At 49.5% G+C, this 15,872-nt stretch overlaps 5 protein-coding genes across 5 annotated transcripts; 3 read left to right on the top strand and 2 right to left on the bottom strand.

Moving 5' to 3' along the window:
* Positions 1–2,007: 2,007 nt before the first annotated feature.
* On the top strand, positions 2,008–3,620 carry MAA_04283 (nitrate transporter; the record flags this gene model as incomplete). Its single annotated transcript, XM_007822281.2, has 2 exons — positions 2,008–2,159; positions 2,228–3,620. 2 exons carry the CDS (start codon positions 2,008–2,010, stop codon positions 3,618–3,620), a joined length of 1,545 nt encoding a protein of 514 aa, XP_007820472.2.
* A 1,134-nt stretch (positions 3,621–4,754) lies between these two features.
* MAA_04284 (Cell wall beta-glucan synthesis) lies at positions 4,755–5,581 on the bottom strand (the record flags this gene model as incomplete). Its single annotated transcript, XM_007822282.1, has 2 exons — positions 4,755–5,287; positions 5,356–5,581. The coding sequence occupies 2 exons, from the start codon at positions 5,579–5,581 to the stop codon at positions 4,755–4,757; spliced, it is 759 nt and encodes a 252-aa protein (XP_007820473.1).
* A 2,425-nt stretch (positions 5,582–8,006) lies between these two features.
* MAA_04285 (WD repeat-containing protein) lies at positions 8,007–9,512 on the top strand (the record flags this gene model as incomplete). Its single annotated transcript, XM_007822283.1, has 2 exons — positions 8,007–8,935; positions 8,993–9,512. 2 exons carry the CDS (start codon positions 8,007–8,009, stop codon positions 9,510–9,512), a joined length of 1,449 nt encoding a protein of 482 aa, XP_007820474.1.
* A 1,919-nt stretch (positions 9,513–11,431) lies between these two features.
* MAA_04286 (actin-like ATPase domain-containing protein) lies at positions 11,432–12,156 on the bottom strand (the record flags this gene model as incomplete). Its single annotated transcript, XM_007822284.2, has 2 exons — positions 11,432–12,047; positions 12,116–12,156. 2 exons carry the CDS (start codon positions 12,154–12,156, stop codon positions 11,432–11,434), a joined length of 657 nt encoding a protein of 218 aa, XP_007820475.2.
* A 617-nt stretch (positions 12,157–12,773) lies between these two features.
* MAA_04287 (uncharacterized protein) lies at positions 12,774–14,400 on the top strand (the record flags this gene model as incomplete). The annotated part of the gene is made up of 3 exons (XM_007822285.1): positions 12,774–13,125; positions 13,696–13,800; positions 13,865–14,400. The coding sequence occupies 3 exons, from the start codon at positions 12,774–12,776 to the stop codon at positions 14,398–14,400; spliced, it is 993 nt and encodes a 330-aa protein (XP_007820476.1).
* Between the last annotated feature and the right edge of the window lie 1,472 nt (positions 14,401–15,872).

Here is a 15,872-nt window from a genome sequence, read left to right as displayed (position 1 = left end):
CGGACGAGGAATAAGTCTTGATTGAAGAACCCCACCAATGTAGCTTTGAAGCCGAAGCTCTACATCGTCACTGGTCAGTGAATATGGAGAATTGGTTCATGGGGGCAGTAGACGAACAATTCAAGTTGTGATTTCCTCCACGTCTGGTAATCAACAGTCCAGGTCAACAATGCTCCCACCCGTGAGGCTTGAAATGTCTGTTGGAGATGCATGATTACCTCGAATCGCTGAGAAAAAAAATGTGCCCCTCCAAAACCTTTGATGCCGCATTTGCCCCTCTTACTAACCGTGGACTAGCGCCAGTAAGCAAGTAAATGGTGGAGACGAGCCAATGCACCTTCCCTTGCTTAAACCAACTTTCGATGTTGTGGCCTTGAGCCTCAACAACGTTGCATCTAGGTCCGCTGGCTGTGAACGCCTTATGGATTCTTCCTTTTCATCACTTTCGAATAAATCAATCTTGTTCGTTTGTCTATTGGAACCACGTGTTGGGTTTTGAACAGTTCCGCATGATGCGCATCATTGTGCGCGGAAACCTGGAGCCTGGAGCCATCACCAACGGTGAGAAAAAAGGCTCAAATCCGCAGAAAATCCGCAGTCTAACAGCTTCTTTAAAAAAATTACAGCCAGTGTCATAGCATGATGGTGGATGAGAAGCTTCAACTCCATCCAGAAGATATTCTTCATTTCAACAATATGTGGTGGCGCGCGCTGCTCTTACGGCCGTTTGGCGTGCGCAGAGTCCATCGGTGGCCAAGCTCTCCGTCAGATCGATGAACAGAAAACATGTGATGAAAGTCATACTTGTGGACTAGGTCCTTCACGTGATCCTCTTCAGTTGGACGATCGAGATTTACGTCAAGCTCAACACCGGATACCTCCTCTGGCAGGACAAGTTCCGCGTTATTCCTCCTGACAGCGAGAAACAGGACGTTGCCGGCACGTCATTCACAGAGCCGCTGTCTCCGATATATATTCATGGAGTATCATTTCATCTCGCATACCCCGGGTTTTTATCTCAATCTGCTGCAGCGTTCTTCTCCGCGGGTGGACAAGTTGATAAGCTTCCCCAAGTCAGTCAGTTATCTTTGCAGCGGGCGAAATGTGGAGCCGCACTGGTGCTGGTGTCCAACTCGTCCAGATAAGGTCAGACCAACCAACATCACCGCTTTGAACAGCCCCTTTCTGATAGGATAGTTGTCCAATAGGATTCATTGAATCGGAACCTCGCTCGAATCCGTCGATAACATGCTTGCAATGGTAATTCCGATTGACATTTCAAATAGCCTTGAGGCAGTTGTTTTTCATCACGTGAAGCTTCCAAGCCATGGGAGACATTACCCGCCCCCTTTTGAGGGTTACGTGGTTAATAAATCGGACCATGAATACTCGGTATCATAACGACGTGTCTTGTTGATGAATTAAGCGGTGAATCAACGACAAGAGTCTTCAAAAACGAAAAGAGATAACATATGTAGAGTATCAACGAAAGGCTATTGTAAGTGTGTCTGATGGGATGTTGCCTGGGCTAGCTGACTCACTTCTTATCAGTGGCCGCGACCATTGTCAGAACCCAAGCGTATCAGCGCCACCAGAAGTAGTTGGGTACGATGTCGATCTGGGCGTACTGTATGATAGGCGCTGTTATCATGTCTACCCTGAAACCGCCGGGTGTACCCGGCAATTGAATGAGACAGCCTTAACGCCATGGTGCCGAAGGACAGGTCCATTCGCAGTCCCAACAACCAGGGACCCCAAGATCTTTGCTGGTTGGCTTAGGGCTATCGAATCTAGATAAGCGTTCAGCCCGGAGATGCTTGGAGATGCTTAAATCGGACTCTGGCCGGATGTCGTTGACTTGACTACTATCGCAATGAACCAGAGTATTTAGAGGTCAGCATGATGCTAACAACTCAAATCAAAATCAAAATCAAATCGAATAGCGAAATTCCACTGTAGGGTGATTTCAAGCGCTGCTTTTCAAAGCTATTTGACAACTTTCAAAAAATGGGCTTCAATATATCTTTGTTATGGAAGACCCCCGTGGTCAACCCCATCAACAAGAAAGCTCGAAGCATACCTGTTCTGAACGTAGTTGATCCGTATGGACGGGTATTTTTCTTCTCTTGGATGGGCTTCATGCTTGGATTTTGGGCATGGTACGAAAACCATGGTTTCCATTACCTCTCTTTTTCTCCTTCCCTCCAGGCTAATGTCGTCTGTACAGGTACACATTTCCTCCATTGTTGACAGTCACGATTAAAAAAGACCTGCACCTCAGCGCCGCCGAAGTAGCCAACTCCAACATTGTATCCCTCTGTGCCACTCTACTTCTACGATTCGTCGCCGGACCCCTCTGCGACCAATTCGGCTCCCGGAGAGTTTATGCCTCACTCCTCCTCCTCGGCTGTCTACCGATCGGCCTCGCCCCCCTCGTCAAGACAGCCAACGGCCTCTACGTCTCCCGATTCTTCATTGGTATCCTCGGAGCAACGTTTGTCCCATGCCAAGTCTGGTGCACCGGCTTCTTCGACAAGAACATTGTCGGCACAGCCAATGCTCTCTCTGGGGGATGGGGCAACGCCGGCGGCGGCATCACCTACTTCATCATGCCAGCCGTCTTCGACTCCCTAGTTGCTTCCCAGGGCATGACTCCGTCCAAGGCATGGCGAGTCACCTTTGTCGTGCCCCTCATTTGCCTGATTGCTTGTGCTCTCGGCATGATATTCCTCTGCCCGGACACCCCTCTCGGAAGCTGGGAAGAGAGGTCGCAAAAGCTCCAAGAAAACCTGGACCAATATAGTCCCACGAGCACCACAGCCGTCAACACGCCTCACATCCTCAGCGAGCCGCCGAGCCGAGACGAAGAAAAGGCAGAAGGGTCTGACGGGGAGTCGAAATTCTACAGGCAACCGTCTGCCATCTCCTTGTCGGAAGCCGTGTCCATTGCTCAGGCGGAAACCGTGGTCAAGCCCAGCTTCAAGGACTCTCTACCCGTCATACTCTCCTTACAGACCCTCTTCCATGTCGCCACATACTCGTGTTCATTCGGCGGCGAGCTGGCCGTCAACTCCATCCTCAGCTCCTACTACAAGGCCAACTTTCCACACTTGGACCAGACCAAAGCCAGCAACTACGCCGCCATCTTCGGCTTCCTCAACTTTGTCACACGTCCGCTCGGCGGCGTCGTGGCAGACATCCTCTACAAGGTATCCGGACAAAACCTGTGGACGAAAAAGGCCTGGATCACCATGGCCGGCCTCCTGAGCGGGGCGTTGCTCATCGTCGTCGGAAAGGTTGATCCTTCAGAAGCCAATGGCCGCGACATCGGCACCATGGTAGGCCTCGTCACCGTCGCCGCCTTCTTCATAGAGGCAGGCAACGGTGCCAATTTCGCCCTCGTGCCGCACGTCCATCCCGCCGCCAACGGCGTCCTGTCCGGGTGCACCGGCGGCGGCGGCAACCTGGGCGGCGTGGTGTTCGCCATCATCTTCAGGTTCATCGACCACGGCAGCGGCTACGCCACTGCCTGCTGGGTCATCGGCGTCATTCATATTGCCGTCAACTTGGCAGTCTGTTGGATTCCGCCATTGCCAAAGCGCCAAGTCGGCGGACAGTAAACAAACGATGAGTCAGGGTCCCAAAAAATGCATCATGTGTATATAGGATTTAAAGTTTTTTCACGTAGCGAGCAGCGAGTTTTCGTTGGCCTGGGCCATTTTCTTCCAAATAATGCCATCTTTGTTTTTTTTTCAGCGTTGCCTACCTGCCGTGCCTCAAACTCGTCAAACGTCATTCGGTCCCAAGTAACCTCCAAACGCGACGGCGTTCAGACACACAATGATGCCACTGTCCTCACTCACTGAGACACATAACCGAACAATGGTGTCGCAGCCCTTGGAAACTGCCTTGTGAAACACTCCCGGTCCCCGAGTGCCACCCCGCCAAAAGGCGTTTGCAGATCCGATGCGAAGCCAAGCCTTGATCGCCAAGATTGTTTGTTTGTGGTCAGCCCTGTAATCAGCCGTGTGTAATTTGACATGAGACGCTTAGGATGGCCATTTCTCCCTTGACATGTAATATGTGCATACTCCGTAGTATGCATACGTACATATATTGTACATTCAAGAAATTACACTTTTGTCAGAATATTGGATGTAACCCTAGCATGCCAAAAGCTGGCTTCGACGCCAAGAGCGGGTCCTCGTGACACCTGACCTGTCTCTGCATCGCTCACAGACATGTCTTACATTCCAACGCGGTGTAGCACTAGTACCGATCATCAATAACAAGGTGAGGCTGATGGCAATTGAGTCAAGGTTAATTGAGGCTGAATGTCGTCAAAGTCGCACGCCTTGCGTCATCACGGCCGGGGGGGAGTAGCTGACGAAATGGATAAGACAGTACTCTGTAGATTCCAAGTAAATGGGATTCAGAGACACGCAACACTAAAGGGACTCTCAAGGGCGGACGCATTGGTTAATTAATGTGATGAAATTTTGTTTACATAGCGCCTCGATCCAGGCTTAACATTAACGAAACGTTCATCAGGACGTCAATCAATATAGCCAAACAGCTTGGGTTCCGCGCGTCACTACCAAGAATGACCCGAAACTTTCCAATCAGTGCCAATATCAACCCATGTACCAGTACCCCTTACCAGAGCGCACTATGTACCGTATGTGCAAGAGAACCCCATGACCAGATGAAAAAAAAGAAACACGCATAACCACCCACTGCTACCGATTCTCTCCTTACAGAGCAAGAACGGCGGCAACAACACCCAGAATAGCGAGTGAGCCGACGCGAACGACGTTGGCAGCAGCAGTAGGGGTGGCAAGAGTACTGGGAGCAGTAGTAGTGGGAGCAGCAGTAGTGGGCTTGAAAACAGCAGTGCTGGTAATGAGAACAGGAGCAGACTGGCTGGATGAGGTCTTGACAACCAGAGTGGTGTTGGCAGGAAGGGTAGTGTTGGACTTGATGGTCTTGGAGTGAGTGCTGGTTGTGGCGGGAGCAGAAGTCGTCGTGACGGAAGTGCTGCTGGCGGCGGCAGTGCTCGTGACCGGAGCGGTGCTGCTAGACAAGCTAGACAAAGTAACAGTCTTGGTCACGCTGCTGCTCGAGGTACCAGAAGGCTGGTTGCCAGAGGCCGTGATGTGGAAAGGGTTAGAGTACTGGAAAATGGTGGGATCGCTCTCGTAGCGGATGACAAGACCATATACCGCCTTGTCACCAAGAGAAGCGTCGACCTTCCATGAGTAGGACTCGGCACTGTTCTTGACACCAGCTGTAATATCGTGTTAGAAAACAATCCCGTCCTAACCATTTCGATTATCTTATGCAGCGCTAACTTACAAGCGATATCAGCAAGCGGGACCTGAGTATTCTGGGTAGCACCGCCGATCAGCTCAATCTTGACGGTGCCTTCAGAGTACTTGGCGGGAGCCTTCCAGGTGATAGTAAATGTAGAGCCAGCAGTAATCTTCTCGTTAGGCGTGGGGGCGTAGATGGGATCGAAGTCGGCAGTCTGGGCAAAGGCAGTGGCGGCGAAAGCCAGAATAGTGGCGACAGAGAAACGCATGTTGATGGTTCAAGAAATACAAACGTATTTTTTTAATGTCGAGAAGTCAAATATTAAGCGGAGCGAAAGAAGGACTGGAACAGTGTTTTAAAGAGCGTGGGTGGCACAAAGAAGCCTAGATTAAAGAGCGACTGTGGTTGAAGAAGGAGGATGTGAGATGTGAGCGAAACCAAGAGGTGAAGTACAATAATAGTTTTTTGGGAAGGCAGGCAGGCCGGCTGACCGGCAGACTGGCATGTTGCAGCACGTGTAGTCGAATCTTGTTGGCCATGGACCCAGAGGCTGACGGGGCGTGCCTGCCAACAATGGGTCCGACCGTTGTTCCTGGACCATTTCATCAGCGAGCGGGGGCTTGCTCAGTGACTGCTGATTCGGGTGTGCCAGCAGCAGGCACCACAGCATGTTAAGTCCTGACGGTTCTTGGCGGGCCAAAAATGCCATGGTGGAGCCCTTGTCAGGGGAAAAGCAAATTACATCCAAGAATAGGGACCTTCTATTGGACAGACAAGGGCCTGCGCTGGGCTGAGCTAGCCAGGCATCAATTGACGGGTTGGTCGTGGCAGTCAGGGTCAGCGGTCGCGGCATGCACCACAACAAGGCGGCGCTTGACATTGTGGGTCGAAGGAAAGAAGCTAGTCTGCATGGCGAAGTGGCCGAGTCGTGGCTAATAACGAGAAGAGGGAGAAGGGGAACGAAAAAAAATATCATGTCCCCTTGGCCCCTCAGCCGCTGTGGAAACTGTCGGCAGCCCCTTCTCTAATATCAGGACATTGCAATGCTGCGATGGTGCAATGGCCAAGTGCATAGTTACCATTTCCCAGATTATCATCTCCCTGCTCACGCAAGCCTTCTGCCAGCTTTCCGTCAGTCCACGGCAAAGTCTCGCAATTTCCTGTTCCCTAAATAGCACACCGCCGGCTGCAGGCGCCCAGGGCCAGTGTGGAATGTCTCGATACCAATGCATAATAGTATTAATTAATACGTCTATACATAGTAAGCATGCTCGAAATGGTCAATGCCGTCGTGTAATGGATCATCAGCCGCAAACGCCAGCGGCAAACCATTGGGCCTATAGGTAGCGATTACGTGCTCTCAAATCTGAATGGCGGCGGCATTGCTTGTTACGCCTCCAGTAAAATATTGAATTTACCCATGCCGGTTGAAAATAATTCATCAGTCAGCCTTAAACTCAGTCAACAAAGAGAAGACGTTGTTGAGCTGCTTTTTGCCAAAAACGATGAGCACATTAAACCATGCATGCAGCATGGCGCAATCCGACCGAGGGGATCCTGGCAACTTTATCGTTTATGGACGTGGACCTGCAGTGTGTACAGAGTACATCCATGTAAACTAATCTCACGCACCCAGTATTAGTCCAAGTCGGCGACCCCAGACTGTCGTCTGTTGTCGGAAGGAGGCCATGTTACGGATGGATCAACGTTCCTCCATGTATGTATTGCGGAGTATTCCGTAAATGTTTGACCGACAGATCAAGGCATTGAAGTCCTCGAGGCTTGGCAGTGAATCCCCCTTAATTACCAGGAAATGATCCCATTGACAACACTTGCTCCCTCGCCTGTCGATTTACGAAGATGAGAAACAAGTCAACGGCGTAATACCAGGTGGCATATGGAAGCCACCGGCCGGACTGAGCTGGACGAGAGAAATACCGTTTTGCTTGACACTTCCCTTCCATTTCCCGCCAGTCCGAGCGCTGCACATGGTGACACAGCGTCGACGAATGTCTCTGAGCGATAAAAAAAGACGGCGTGGTCGCAGATGTGCCCAAGTTCATGCTAGATCTGAGACACGGCCGCAAATCAATAAAGAGATGTGAAGCCTAGAAAAGCGTACTAGTCTCAATTTCGCTATACCCGGCGAAGATGGTCTGCCATGTTGATAAATTTCCGCCCGAAACGTTACACCGCGGCTGAGAAGCTTGTTTCTGTCACACGCACTGGGCTTGGAAACAGGTGCACCTGGCACTGGCTCGTTTGAATATGTACAAGTTGGGCAATAAGTACTCAAGTGCTTGGTATTAACTCCCTCTAAGTAGTATTTGCCCATCTTCAGACCCCGCGAGCCGGGAAACGTAGCACATACCTAGATAGATTCATATTGCTACATAAAGTCTGGTACTTACTTAAGTACTTAAAGCATGTACTTTCTGCCTGCCACTCAAGTCTGAAACTGCCCGTGAACTCTTTTGCGCTGATCTCCCAAAGTTCCATTGGTATAGGCTATGTTCCCCTCTTCACTGGTGACGTCGAAGCCGTCGCCCACCGTTGACGCTTTATCAAACACCCCTGTAGTATGCCCCGCTCAGCCAATTAGACTGCCGCCTACCCCCACAAAAATTTCGAGCCTTTGAGCACCTGCTCCGGATCCTCAGCCTTGTCCCTACAAAAGCAACCCAACCTCAGCAATGGATTCGGCAGACCATCTCACGCCCGGTACGCCTCATACCAAACGACGCAAGACTCATGACGACTCATCGCAGCGGTCGAGCTCGCTTGGCACGTCCCCCAGCGCCAGGAAACACTCAGAGCCCAGGTCGCGGGAGCCTCGCGATCCCTCACAATCCAGGTACGACGTGACGAGAAGCCCCAGTGCTGCAGGCTCAAACAAGCACTATTCATCGCGGTCTCGCTCAAGAAGACGGTCTCGATCCATCTCCAGCTCAGGATCAAGCACGCGCTCAGAGTCACCGCCTCTTTCCCGGACGCGTTCTCGCCGGCGGTCCGGGTCACCCACATCCTCTGACCGCACGCGAACCGAGTCCTACTCGCCCCGGCCGCGACAACCCTCACCTACTCGGGAGCCCTCGAAACCCAACTACAGACCGCGTCTAGTGCTCCACGGCCACACGGGCCCCGTTTCACAGGTGAGGATATCGCCCAATGGCAAGTTCATCGCCTCAGCGTCCGCGGATGGAACCTTGAAACTGTGGGATGCGGCGACGGGCGCGCACATGGACACGCTGGTAGGCCATATGGCCGGCGTGAGCTGTGTTGCTTGGACGCCGGATAGTAACACTCTGGCGAGCGGTTCCGACGACAAGGCCATCCGCCTGTGGGATCGCGTGACGGGACGGCCGAAAACGACGACCCGCAAATCAATCGCCGGTCAGGAAATGGCCGCGCTGCGAGGACATCACAACTATATCCACTGCCTGGCGTTCTCGCCAAAAGGAAACATCCTCGCCAGCGGGTCATATGACGAAGCCGTGTTCCTGTGGGACGTCAGGGCGGGACGGCTAATGAGAAGCTTACCAGCTCATAGCGATCCTGTCAGTGGGATCGACTTTTGTCGAGATGGCACATTGGTCGTGAGCTGTTCGACGGATGGATTAATGTAAGCATGCTGCATTAGAATTGCTACCGCTGATTGACTAAAGCTAACGAATCCCAGTCGAGTATGGGACACCTCGACCGGACAATGTCTCCGAACACTCGTGCATGAAGACAACCCTGCCGTCACAAACGTCTGCTTCTCCCCCAACGGCCGCTTCGTCCTGGCCTTTAATCTTGATAACTGTATACGGCTATGGGACTATGTGGCTGGGACTGTGAAAAAGACCTACCAGGGCCACCGGAACGAGAAATTCGCCATAGGTGGCTGCTTTGGTGTCTTGGACGGCGAACCTTTCATCGCGTCTGCAAGCGAAGACGGTGATGTGATACTGTGGAACGTGAAGAACAAGGAGATACTGCAGAGGATTTCTACGGGCCATAAAGGCGTTTGTTTCTGGGTCGATGTCAATGGCGAAATATTGGCAAGTGCGGGACAGGACCACACTATTAGGGTGTACAAACACGTAAGGGAGGGCGGCGTCACAAATGGGAGTCTGCCGTCTGAGGTGGAAATGACGAGCAAATTGAAGGGTGAGCTGCCTATTCGGCAAGAGGATATCAAGTTGGAGGATGCGTGAAATGATGAAAGTTATTAGCAAGCCATGAAATCTTTTGATCTTTGTCTTCTAGAGCAAGTATATGCTGTTCGCTGTGTCTCTGATAGCAATTTTGTAAGTTGTGTGAACCTGACTTCCAAACTTCCAAATATCCGCTTGTCATTCCCTTATTCGTTACCAAGCTATTACTGCAAAAAGAAAAACTGGTGAGGTGTATCCCCTATTAACGCTGGTTCATTTTTTCGTGATTGGTAACCCTGAAATCCACCGGTCTTGATTGCTGCCAACTTATCATGGTCCCCTGAATCCCACATCCGTTGCTGAATGGCAAACCGTCTGTTCGAATCACATGTATTCTACTTGAACACTATGCTGCGCGACTCGTTCTTCGTTATAGTACACCGCGAATTCGACGGAAATACCGTCGCAAGTAATTTCTATTTCAAAATTTAGGATGCGATAGGCCTCTCCGCGACGGTTTCTTCCAATCGGTAAAGTCTGTCGTTTTATAGTTTTGCTCCAATTAACCTCACACAATACAGATACCGACTGATCTTTTCTTGAAGGGGGTTCTGAAGAAGCCGATATGTAGAATTCCTCAGAAACTTGCCCAATGGCGCCCTTGAATGTGTAAAAGTACTCGTGTCGTGTTGATGTGGTGGCTGATAAGTCGGTGCCCTATAAATGTTAGCTGAGGGAATCCGAAATGTTTTGCATGGCGGGAAATGATCCAAGTATCAGGGGAGATTTGAAATGGGGTTATGCGAATTGCAGTCCATACCTTTCGTAACAACCATTCCATTTGGTTATCTGCCATCGGTTCCAATGTACAATCATCAATACACCGGTCTTCAGGAGAGTGGAGTTCCGGGTTGAAATGTTTCGAGACCATGATGCCGTAACTCATCCTAGCTATCCTGGTTTTAACTTTCACGTCAAGGCATTCAGACAAGCCCAAGGATGTGATTCCATGAATCACGGCTCCGCGACATATTGCGACCCAGCTGACAAACATTCGTTAGTAATTGCTTATGAGCATACTGCGGATGAACTTAAACCAATTTATTCTAGTAAGAAAAGGACTTACGGCTTAGAACCTCGGGACTGAAGGACCGTAGTATTCTCTCCAACTAACAACTTGAGTCGCTCAAATAGGTATGGGCTACGTCCAAACCCGCCAACAAGAATTATAAACTAATGTTTATATTCAGAATAGATTAGAACAGAGTGTTATGTTTTATTTATGGATGTATTTTTGTGAGTGTCATACCTTCGGTTCTCTTCCATACTTCCCCAAGATAGACATTGATTGATGAAGGACAAGTGACTTAATCTTGTCAACAATTGGGCTGAATACGTCAATTAGTTCGGAACTGCTCATGATATTAGCTTATATTCTGAGTAAAAACAGAGTACCTCACAAACTAACGTGCTAATCTCCACCGTCAACGGTCTTTTTTTGCCCTTTCCTTTTGCGATCATCGAGTCGGGAAGCTCAACACCCCACGAGCGATTCTGACCTCGGAATTGTGGTTTAATGCCGTGCTCCCAATTGTCGTTGAGGAACTTTTTGATTTGTCCCTTGTCTATATTGGCTAGAGAGCTAGAGGTTCTTGACATTATAAGCTTTTTGAATTCTTCGTCTAGGAATATTCCACCGCATAAGCCACCTGGAAACGCACTTTTGTTAGACAGTCTTTGCTTTGGTAGTTGTGATCAATTTCCATGCCATGCTTACCTTCTCCTTGAACGCATTCTTTCAAAACAAATGGCTCTTTGCTTTCCACTTGATAGCTAATGAGATCCTGCTTCACGTATCAGATCCAAGAGGTGGGAGGGATGTCGACTCCGAAAACTGCGCAACCTACCACTGTGCCACCCCCCGCATCACAAACCACAATGTGATCCCCGGACTGGAGAAGGAAAAGGTGAGCATATAATTAAGACTTGAATGTCTTACTAGAAGAATTCTCACTCACCTGGATAGTAGATTTCTTGGAATGGTCTTTAATTGTAGCCAACGCCGCGGCTTCGGGCTCCGAGACGAACTTCAGAATCGTCTCGCCAGCGTGTCTCTTGCTAAGAAAGCCGGCTTTTTCGGCGGCCTTTCTCATACTTTCTTGAGCATAGTGAGGCCATATAGCAGGTAGCGTCATGACAACATACAAACGACACTTTTCAAGCAGGTTTTCACCGTTCGCTTCCTCAATTGATCGCAATGCGTGCTTCCAAAGCTGGGTCAGGAAACATGCTACAATATCGACGACGTCTTTATTAGATACTTCTTGGAGGCGACGGGCTTCATTAAGTTTAGGCGAGTTGCGCATATCCAAGGGGAGATCTTTCTCTTTGAGCAGAAGCAATTTGAACCATTCAAGGACTTCTCCATTTGCAGGAACGTTATACCCCCATTTGATATTGTCATCACCTTTGCAGAAAGAAAGCTGAGTTGGTGTCTTTTCGAGGTCCGAACAATGATTTAGCTCAGACTCCCATGTAGTTACTACCTCGATATCTTCGGGCTCATTTGAGTATGCCCATGCCACACCAGAGTATCTGTCATGACAGTCAGAGGCGTCCGATCAACAAATATTAATGAACAAGATGTAGGATAAGAAACGTACGTGGTGCCAAAGTCGATTCCGATAATTATATATTCATCCATGATGCAATCCGATGAGGGCAGATAGAAGTACGGTGAGGGGGATCAACCTTGCAAGGTATTCGAAGGCTAAATAATGTGCGAGTAGAGGAAGAGAGATTTAGTTCCAAGGAGCAAGAGTTGTATTTGAGTTCACTTTTTTGGTTTGAGTGCGGCAGGCTCACCCATAGAACTTGCCAGTTGGTGTCAGTTGCTCGCAGCTTCTTATTTCTCGTACTCGGGCCTCAGCCGAGTCACAGCCCCTCTCTACTCTTCATCCTGATATCCAAGCACACAAAGTACACCAACAGTTCTTCAGTTTTGCCTACTAATTGTGAACTTACATAACTAGTATGAGCCTCGAATTAAATCGTCTGTTAGAAGACCTTAGGCGGTGTGTTGGGACTCACAGTCACGTGCCAGGCACTACAAAGCTTACTGCTACGCCTGTACACTTTAGCTACCTTTTCTCTCCTTGACACATGCAGAAAAGTCTCTCTTTATTAGCTCTGTTGCAATACACGCTTTCATTTGCACACTCGAGCTCTTGTGACTTTGCTCGTAGACCCCTTCCGTGGTCCCTCACACGGTGGCTCAGAAGAAGGACCCGCGAATCAAATTCTGTCCAATTAACTATTGAAATGGACCAGCCACTAGAAACTGAGGACTGCAATCCAGACCACCCGGAAGAAGTCAACCTTATTACTTGCTGCCTCTTGGAGACAGAGAAGCCTCCTTCGCCTATACCATCGGGATCACCCCGAAATGAGCCCACCGAGGCCGAAGCGCCTCTGTGGCCATACTCGACGCCTAGGGGCATTGTCGAAACACTACGGAGTCCGTGGCACATCGAATGCGACGAACCATCTCATGGGAATCAGGACAGGCTTTCATCACCAACGGGAACTGAGCGAACTGATAGTCCGCCACCTCCAGTCGAATCCGCCATAGTTAACACCATGTTTAGCAAGAGCAGCTGTGAACTTACAATACGTGGGTTTACAAATGGCAGTCTGGATGACCATGTCCAGAGTATGAATGAAGAAATTAGCCATCTGAGGCAGCAAAACCAAGGCTTATACGCACATATTCAAAATCTGGAGTTAAAGAACCAAGAAATTAGCCATCTGAGGCAGCAAAACCAAGGCTTATACGCACATATTCAAAATCTGGAGTTAAAGAACCAAGAAATTAGCCATCTGAGGCAGCAAAACCAAGGCTTATACGCACATATTCAAAACCTGGAGTTACAAAACCAAGAAATTAAAGTGTCCCTTCAAGCGGCCCGAACGCAGGCACAAAAAGCTGTCGAATTGTCCAGAACCGCGAAATCACGAACAAACAAGAACAACATACCTGATTCTGAATTCAAGTCAAAATGGAGACAACTCAAGTTCAATGTCAAAATGCTGTCCAGGCATATACTTCATCATAATCCTGAACTTACCTTACAAGCTAGGCATTTCACCACAGTTATGAAAACTTTCAGAAACAGCAAAGGGAGTGAGGTACATGGCAGTTCCTTATTCCAGGAGCTAGACACTAGACGACTTGGATTGGAAGCTTATCTTTGGAGTTTCCTCTTCGATGTCGTTTTCGACTCGAACAGCGAAACGGATGCCGCCCGAACGAGGACGACCTTCAAGAGACATAGAAAGGACTATGCCAGTAAGTACCTGACATTTCTCATGTTGTGATATTCTTGTCACTAATATGTATTCTTTTAAAATAGAGTTGAAGATAGAAGATTCGTCTCAAATCGCGGCTGTCTATGACTGGTTGCAGTCAGGCTGGCCCATCACCAAGCCAATAACACCCGACTCTGTCAACGAGCTCTTACGAAAGGACTGCGAAGAAATTTACCAAATGATTCATGGCAATGATGGTAGAAAGCGCTCAGATACTCGGGCGGAATCACGCGAAGAGCTCCGAGACATACTTTCTCTGGCTCTGGAGCTAGATGAAATGATCATGACCTCGCGGGCCATGATTACCGTGGTATGGCCCGGTGAGGTACCCGAGATCAACGCAGGCAACTGCACCGAGTATCAAGAGTGGTACATGGAGGCCATACAGGAAGAGGGAGAGCCCGGCGAGAATGTGAGATTGAAGTTGTGCGTTACGCCCATACTTTTGAAGAAAGGGAATGCGAGAGGGACCAACTACGAGTCTCAGATTGTGCTTGTCAAGGGCGATGTTGTTGTGGCTTATGGATCTAGTCAGGGGAGTACGGAACCTGTTCAGACTCAGGAAGGTACCGTAGAGTGAGCTTCACTGGGTTTGATGATTTCTGTTTTCTTCTGGGGAAATTGGGACGTTGGTTGTGATGATGGGCAGGAATTAGCATGGTTTACATGATGAGAGCTATACGGCCCCGGGAGGAAATGGTAAAACGGAGCCGCTCGGATACTTGACTACATCTTTGCACAGAGACATAAGCTTCCATAGCTAATGAGGACCAATAAGAAAATATCCTCTTTACCCCATGGCGCGGCCCGGTACGCATGCCACAAAACACACGAGATTCAGAAGCAGTGAAGGAGTAAATGTACTGCCGTAGATGCAACGCGAGCCACAACCCCAGCTTGTCGGATCTGCCCCTCCCATAACTTATGACCAAACGGGCAATTGTTTTGAGCAAGGATAAGGGGTTCGTCTCATTAGGCATGTATGTACAGCTGACGGGGCTGATTGAATGAAATACCAGATGTAGCAGTGACTGCTTCCTAGACGAAACATGACACCGACACTGCAGCCAAGCTCCGAATATGGGAACGGTATGGGCTGATTTACTCCGTGTGCTGCTACTAAAACATGTTTGACACAAATGCTTCTGCTTCGTAAGGCGCCGCGGTCCGAGACAAGGTGTTTGTCACGACCGTGTTACAGAACTTTCATGGCCGAATTAATTCTAATACAATGCATTCTACTGTTCCGTCCTGGTGCAGAGAAGGGATCCTTGCACAGTTCGAATGATGCTCTTTGACTTCATGTGAAACTTGGGTGCAGTAGAGTGTATGTTTCTTGTAGAAATCATTGTCCAAGGTATGGGGATGGCAAATATCAGAAGCCTAAACTAGGCGATACGGAGCAGTGAAAACACCTCAAACGTCTGAATCTAGTAACCACCGTAGACTATTGAATCAGGACAAAGGAGTGGCTCCATGGTTCATTGGAGGAGGAGAATACGACGTGGAACCGTTCGTTGGACGGTGTGGACGGCAAACGCAGTAGATCTATAGGCGAGTCAGGAACGTACTGGCTCACCCAAGCCCAATCGCACAAAGGCAAGATTGATTGGCCTGGACGGATTGCTGGAAAGATGGTGGGATGGGGTGGCTCAAAAGGCGCAAAGCATGTTGGGCGACAAGTTGAACTGGACAGCGACGGCGTCAAGGACAAAGGCGCGCATCGGACGAGATCCACTGCATACAGTGGATTACAGAAGTTCGATGGACGCTGCGGAGAAGTGAGGTCCACGAGGTTAGAGACATTTCCCGAGGGATCGCGTAGATAAGAAATGTCGACTGAGGACGATCAGCATCCACAGTCTCCATCTCGGGAGGGCCACATGGGCCAGAAGCCGGGGAACGACACGCCGCTAGAATTGGCCACAACGGGTGGAGGGGTAGTCGACATGGCAAGGCTGTTTGTTGGCCAGGTCAAAGACAAGTCGAAGTCGAGTTCATGTCGTTGGTCCATAATGTATGCATGTGTCTGAGCTCTGCGGTGTTGCCGAC

The sequence above is a fragment of the Metarhizium robertsii genome, assembly GCF_000187425.2.
Source record: "Metarhizium robertsii ARSEF 23 chromosome Unknown MAA_Scf_5, whole genome shotgun sequence".
Taxonomy (NCBI): Eukaryota; Fungi; Ascomycota; class Sordariomycetes; order Hypocreales; family Clavicipitaceae; genus Metarhizium; species Metarhizium robertsii.
Note: the sequence above shows the minus strand (reverse complement) of the source record. Positions and strands in the feature narration are given on the sequence as shown.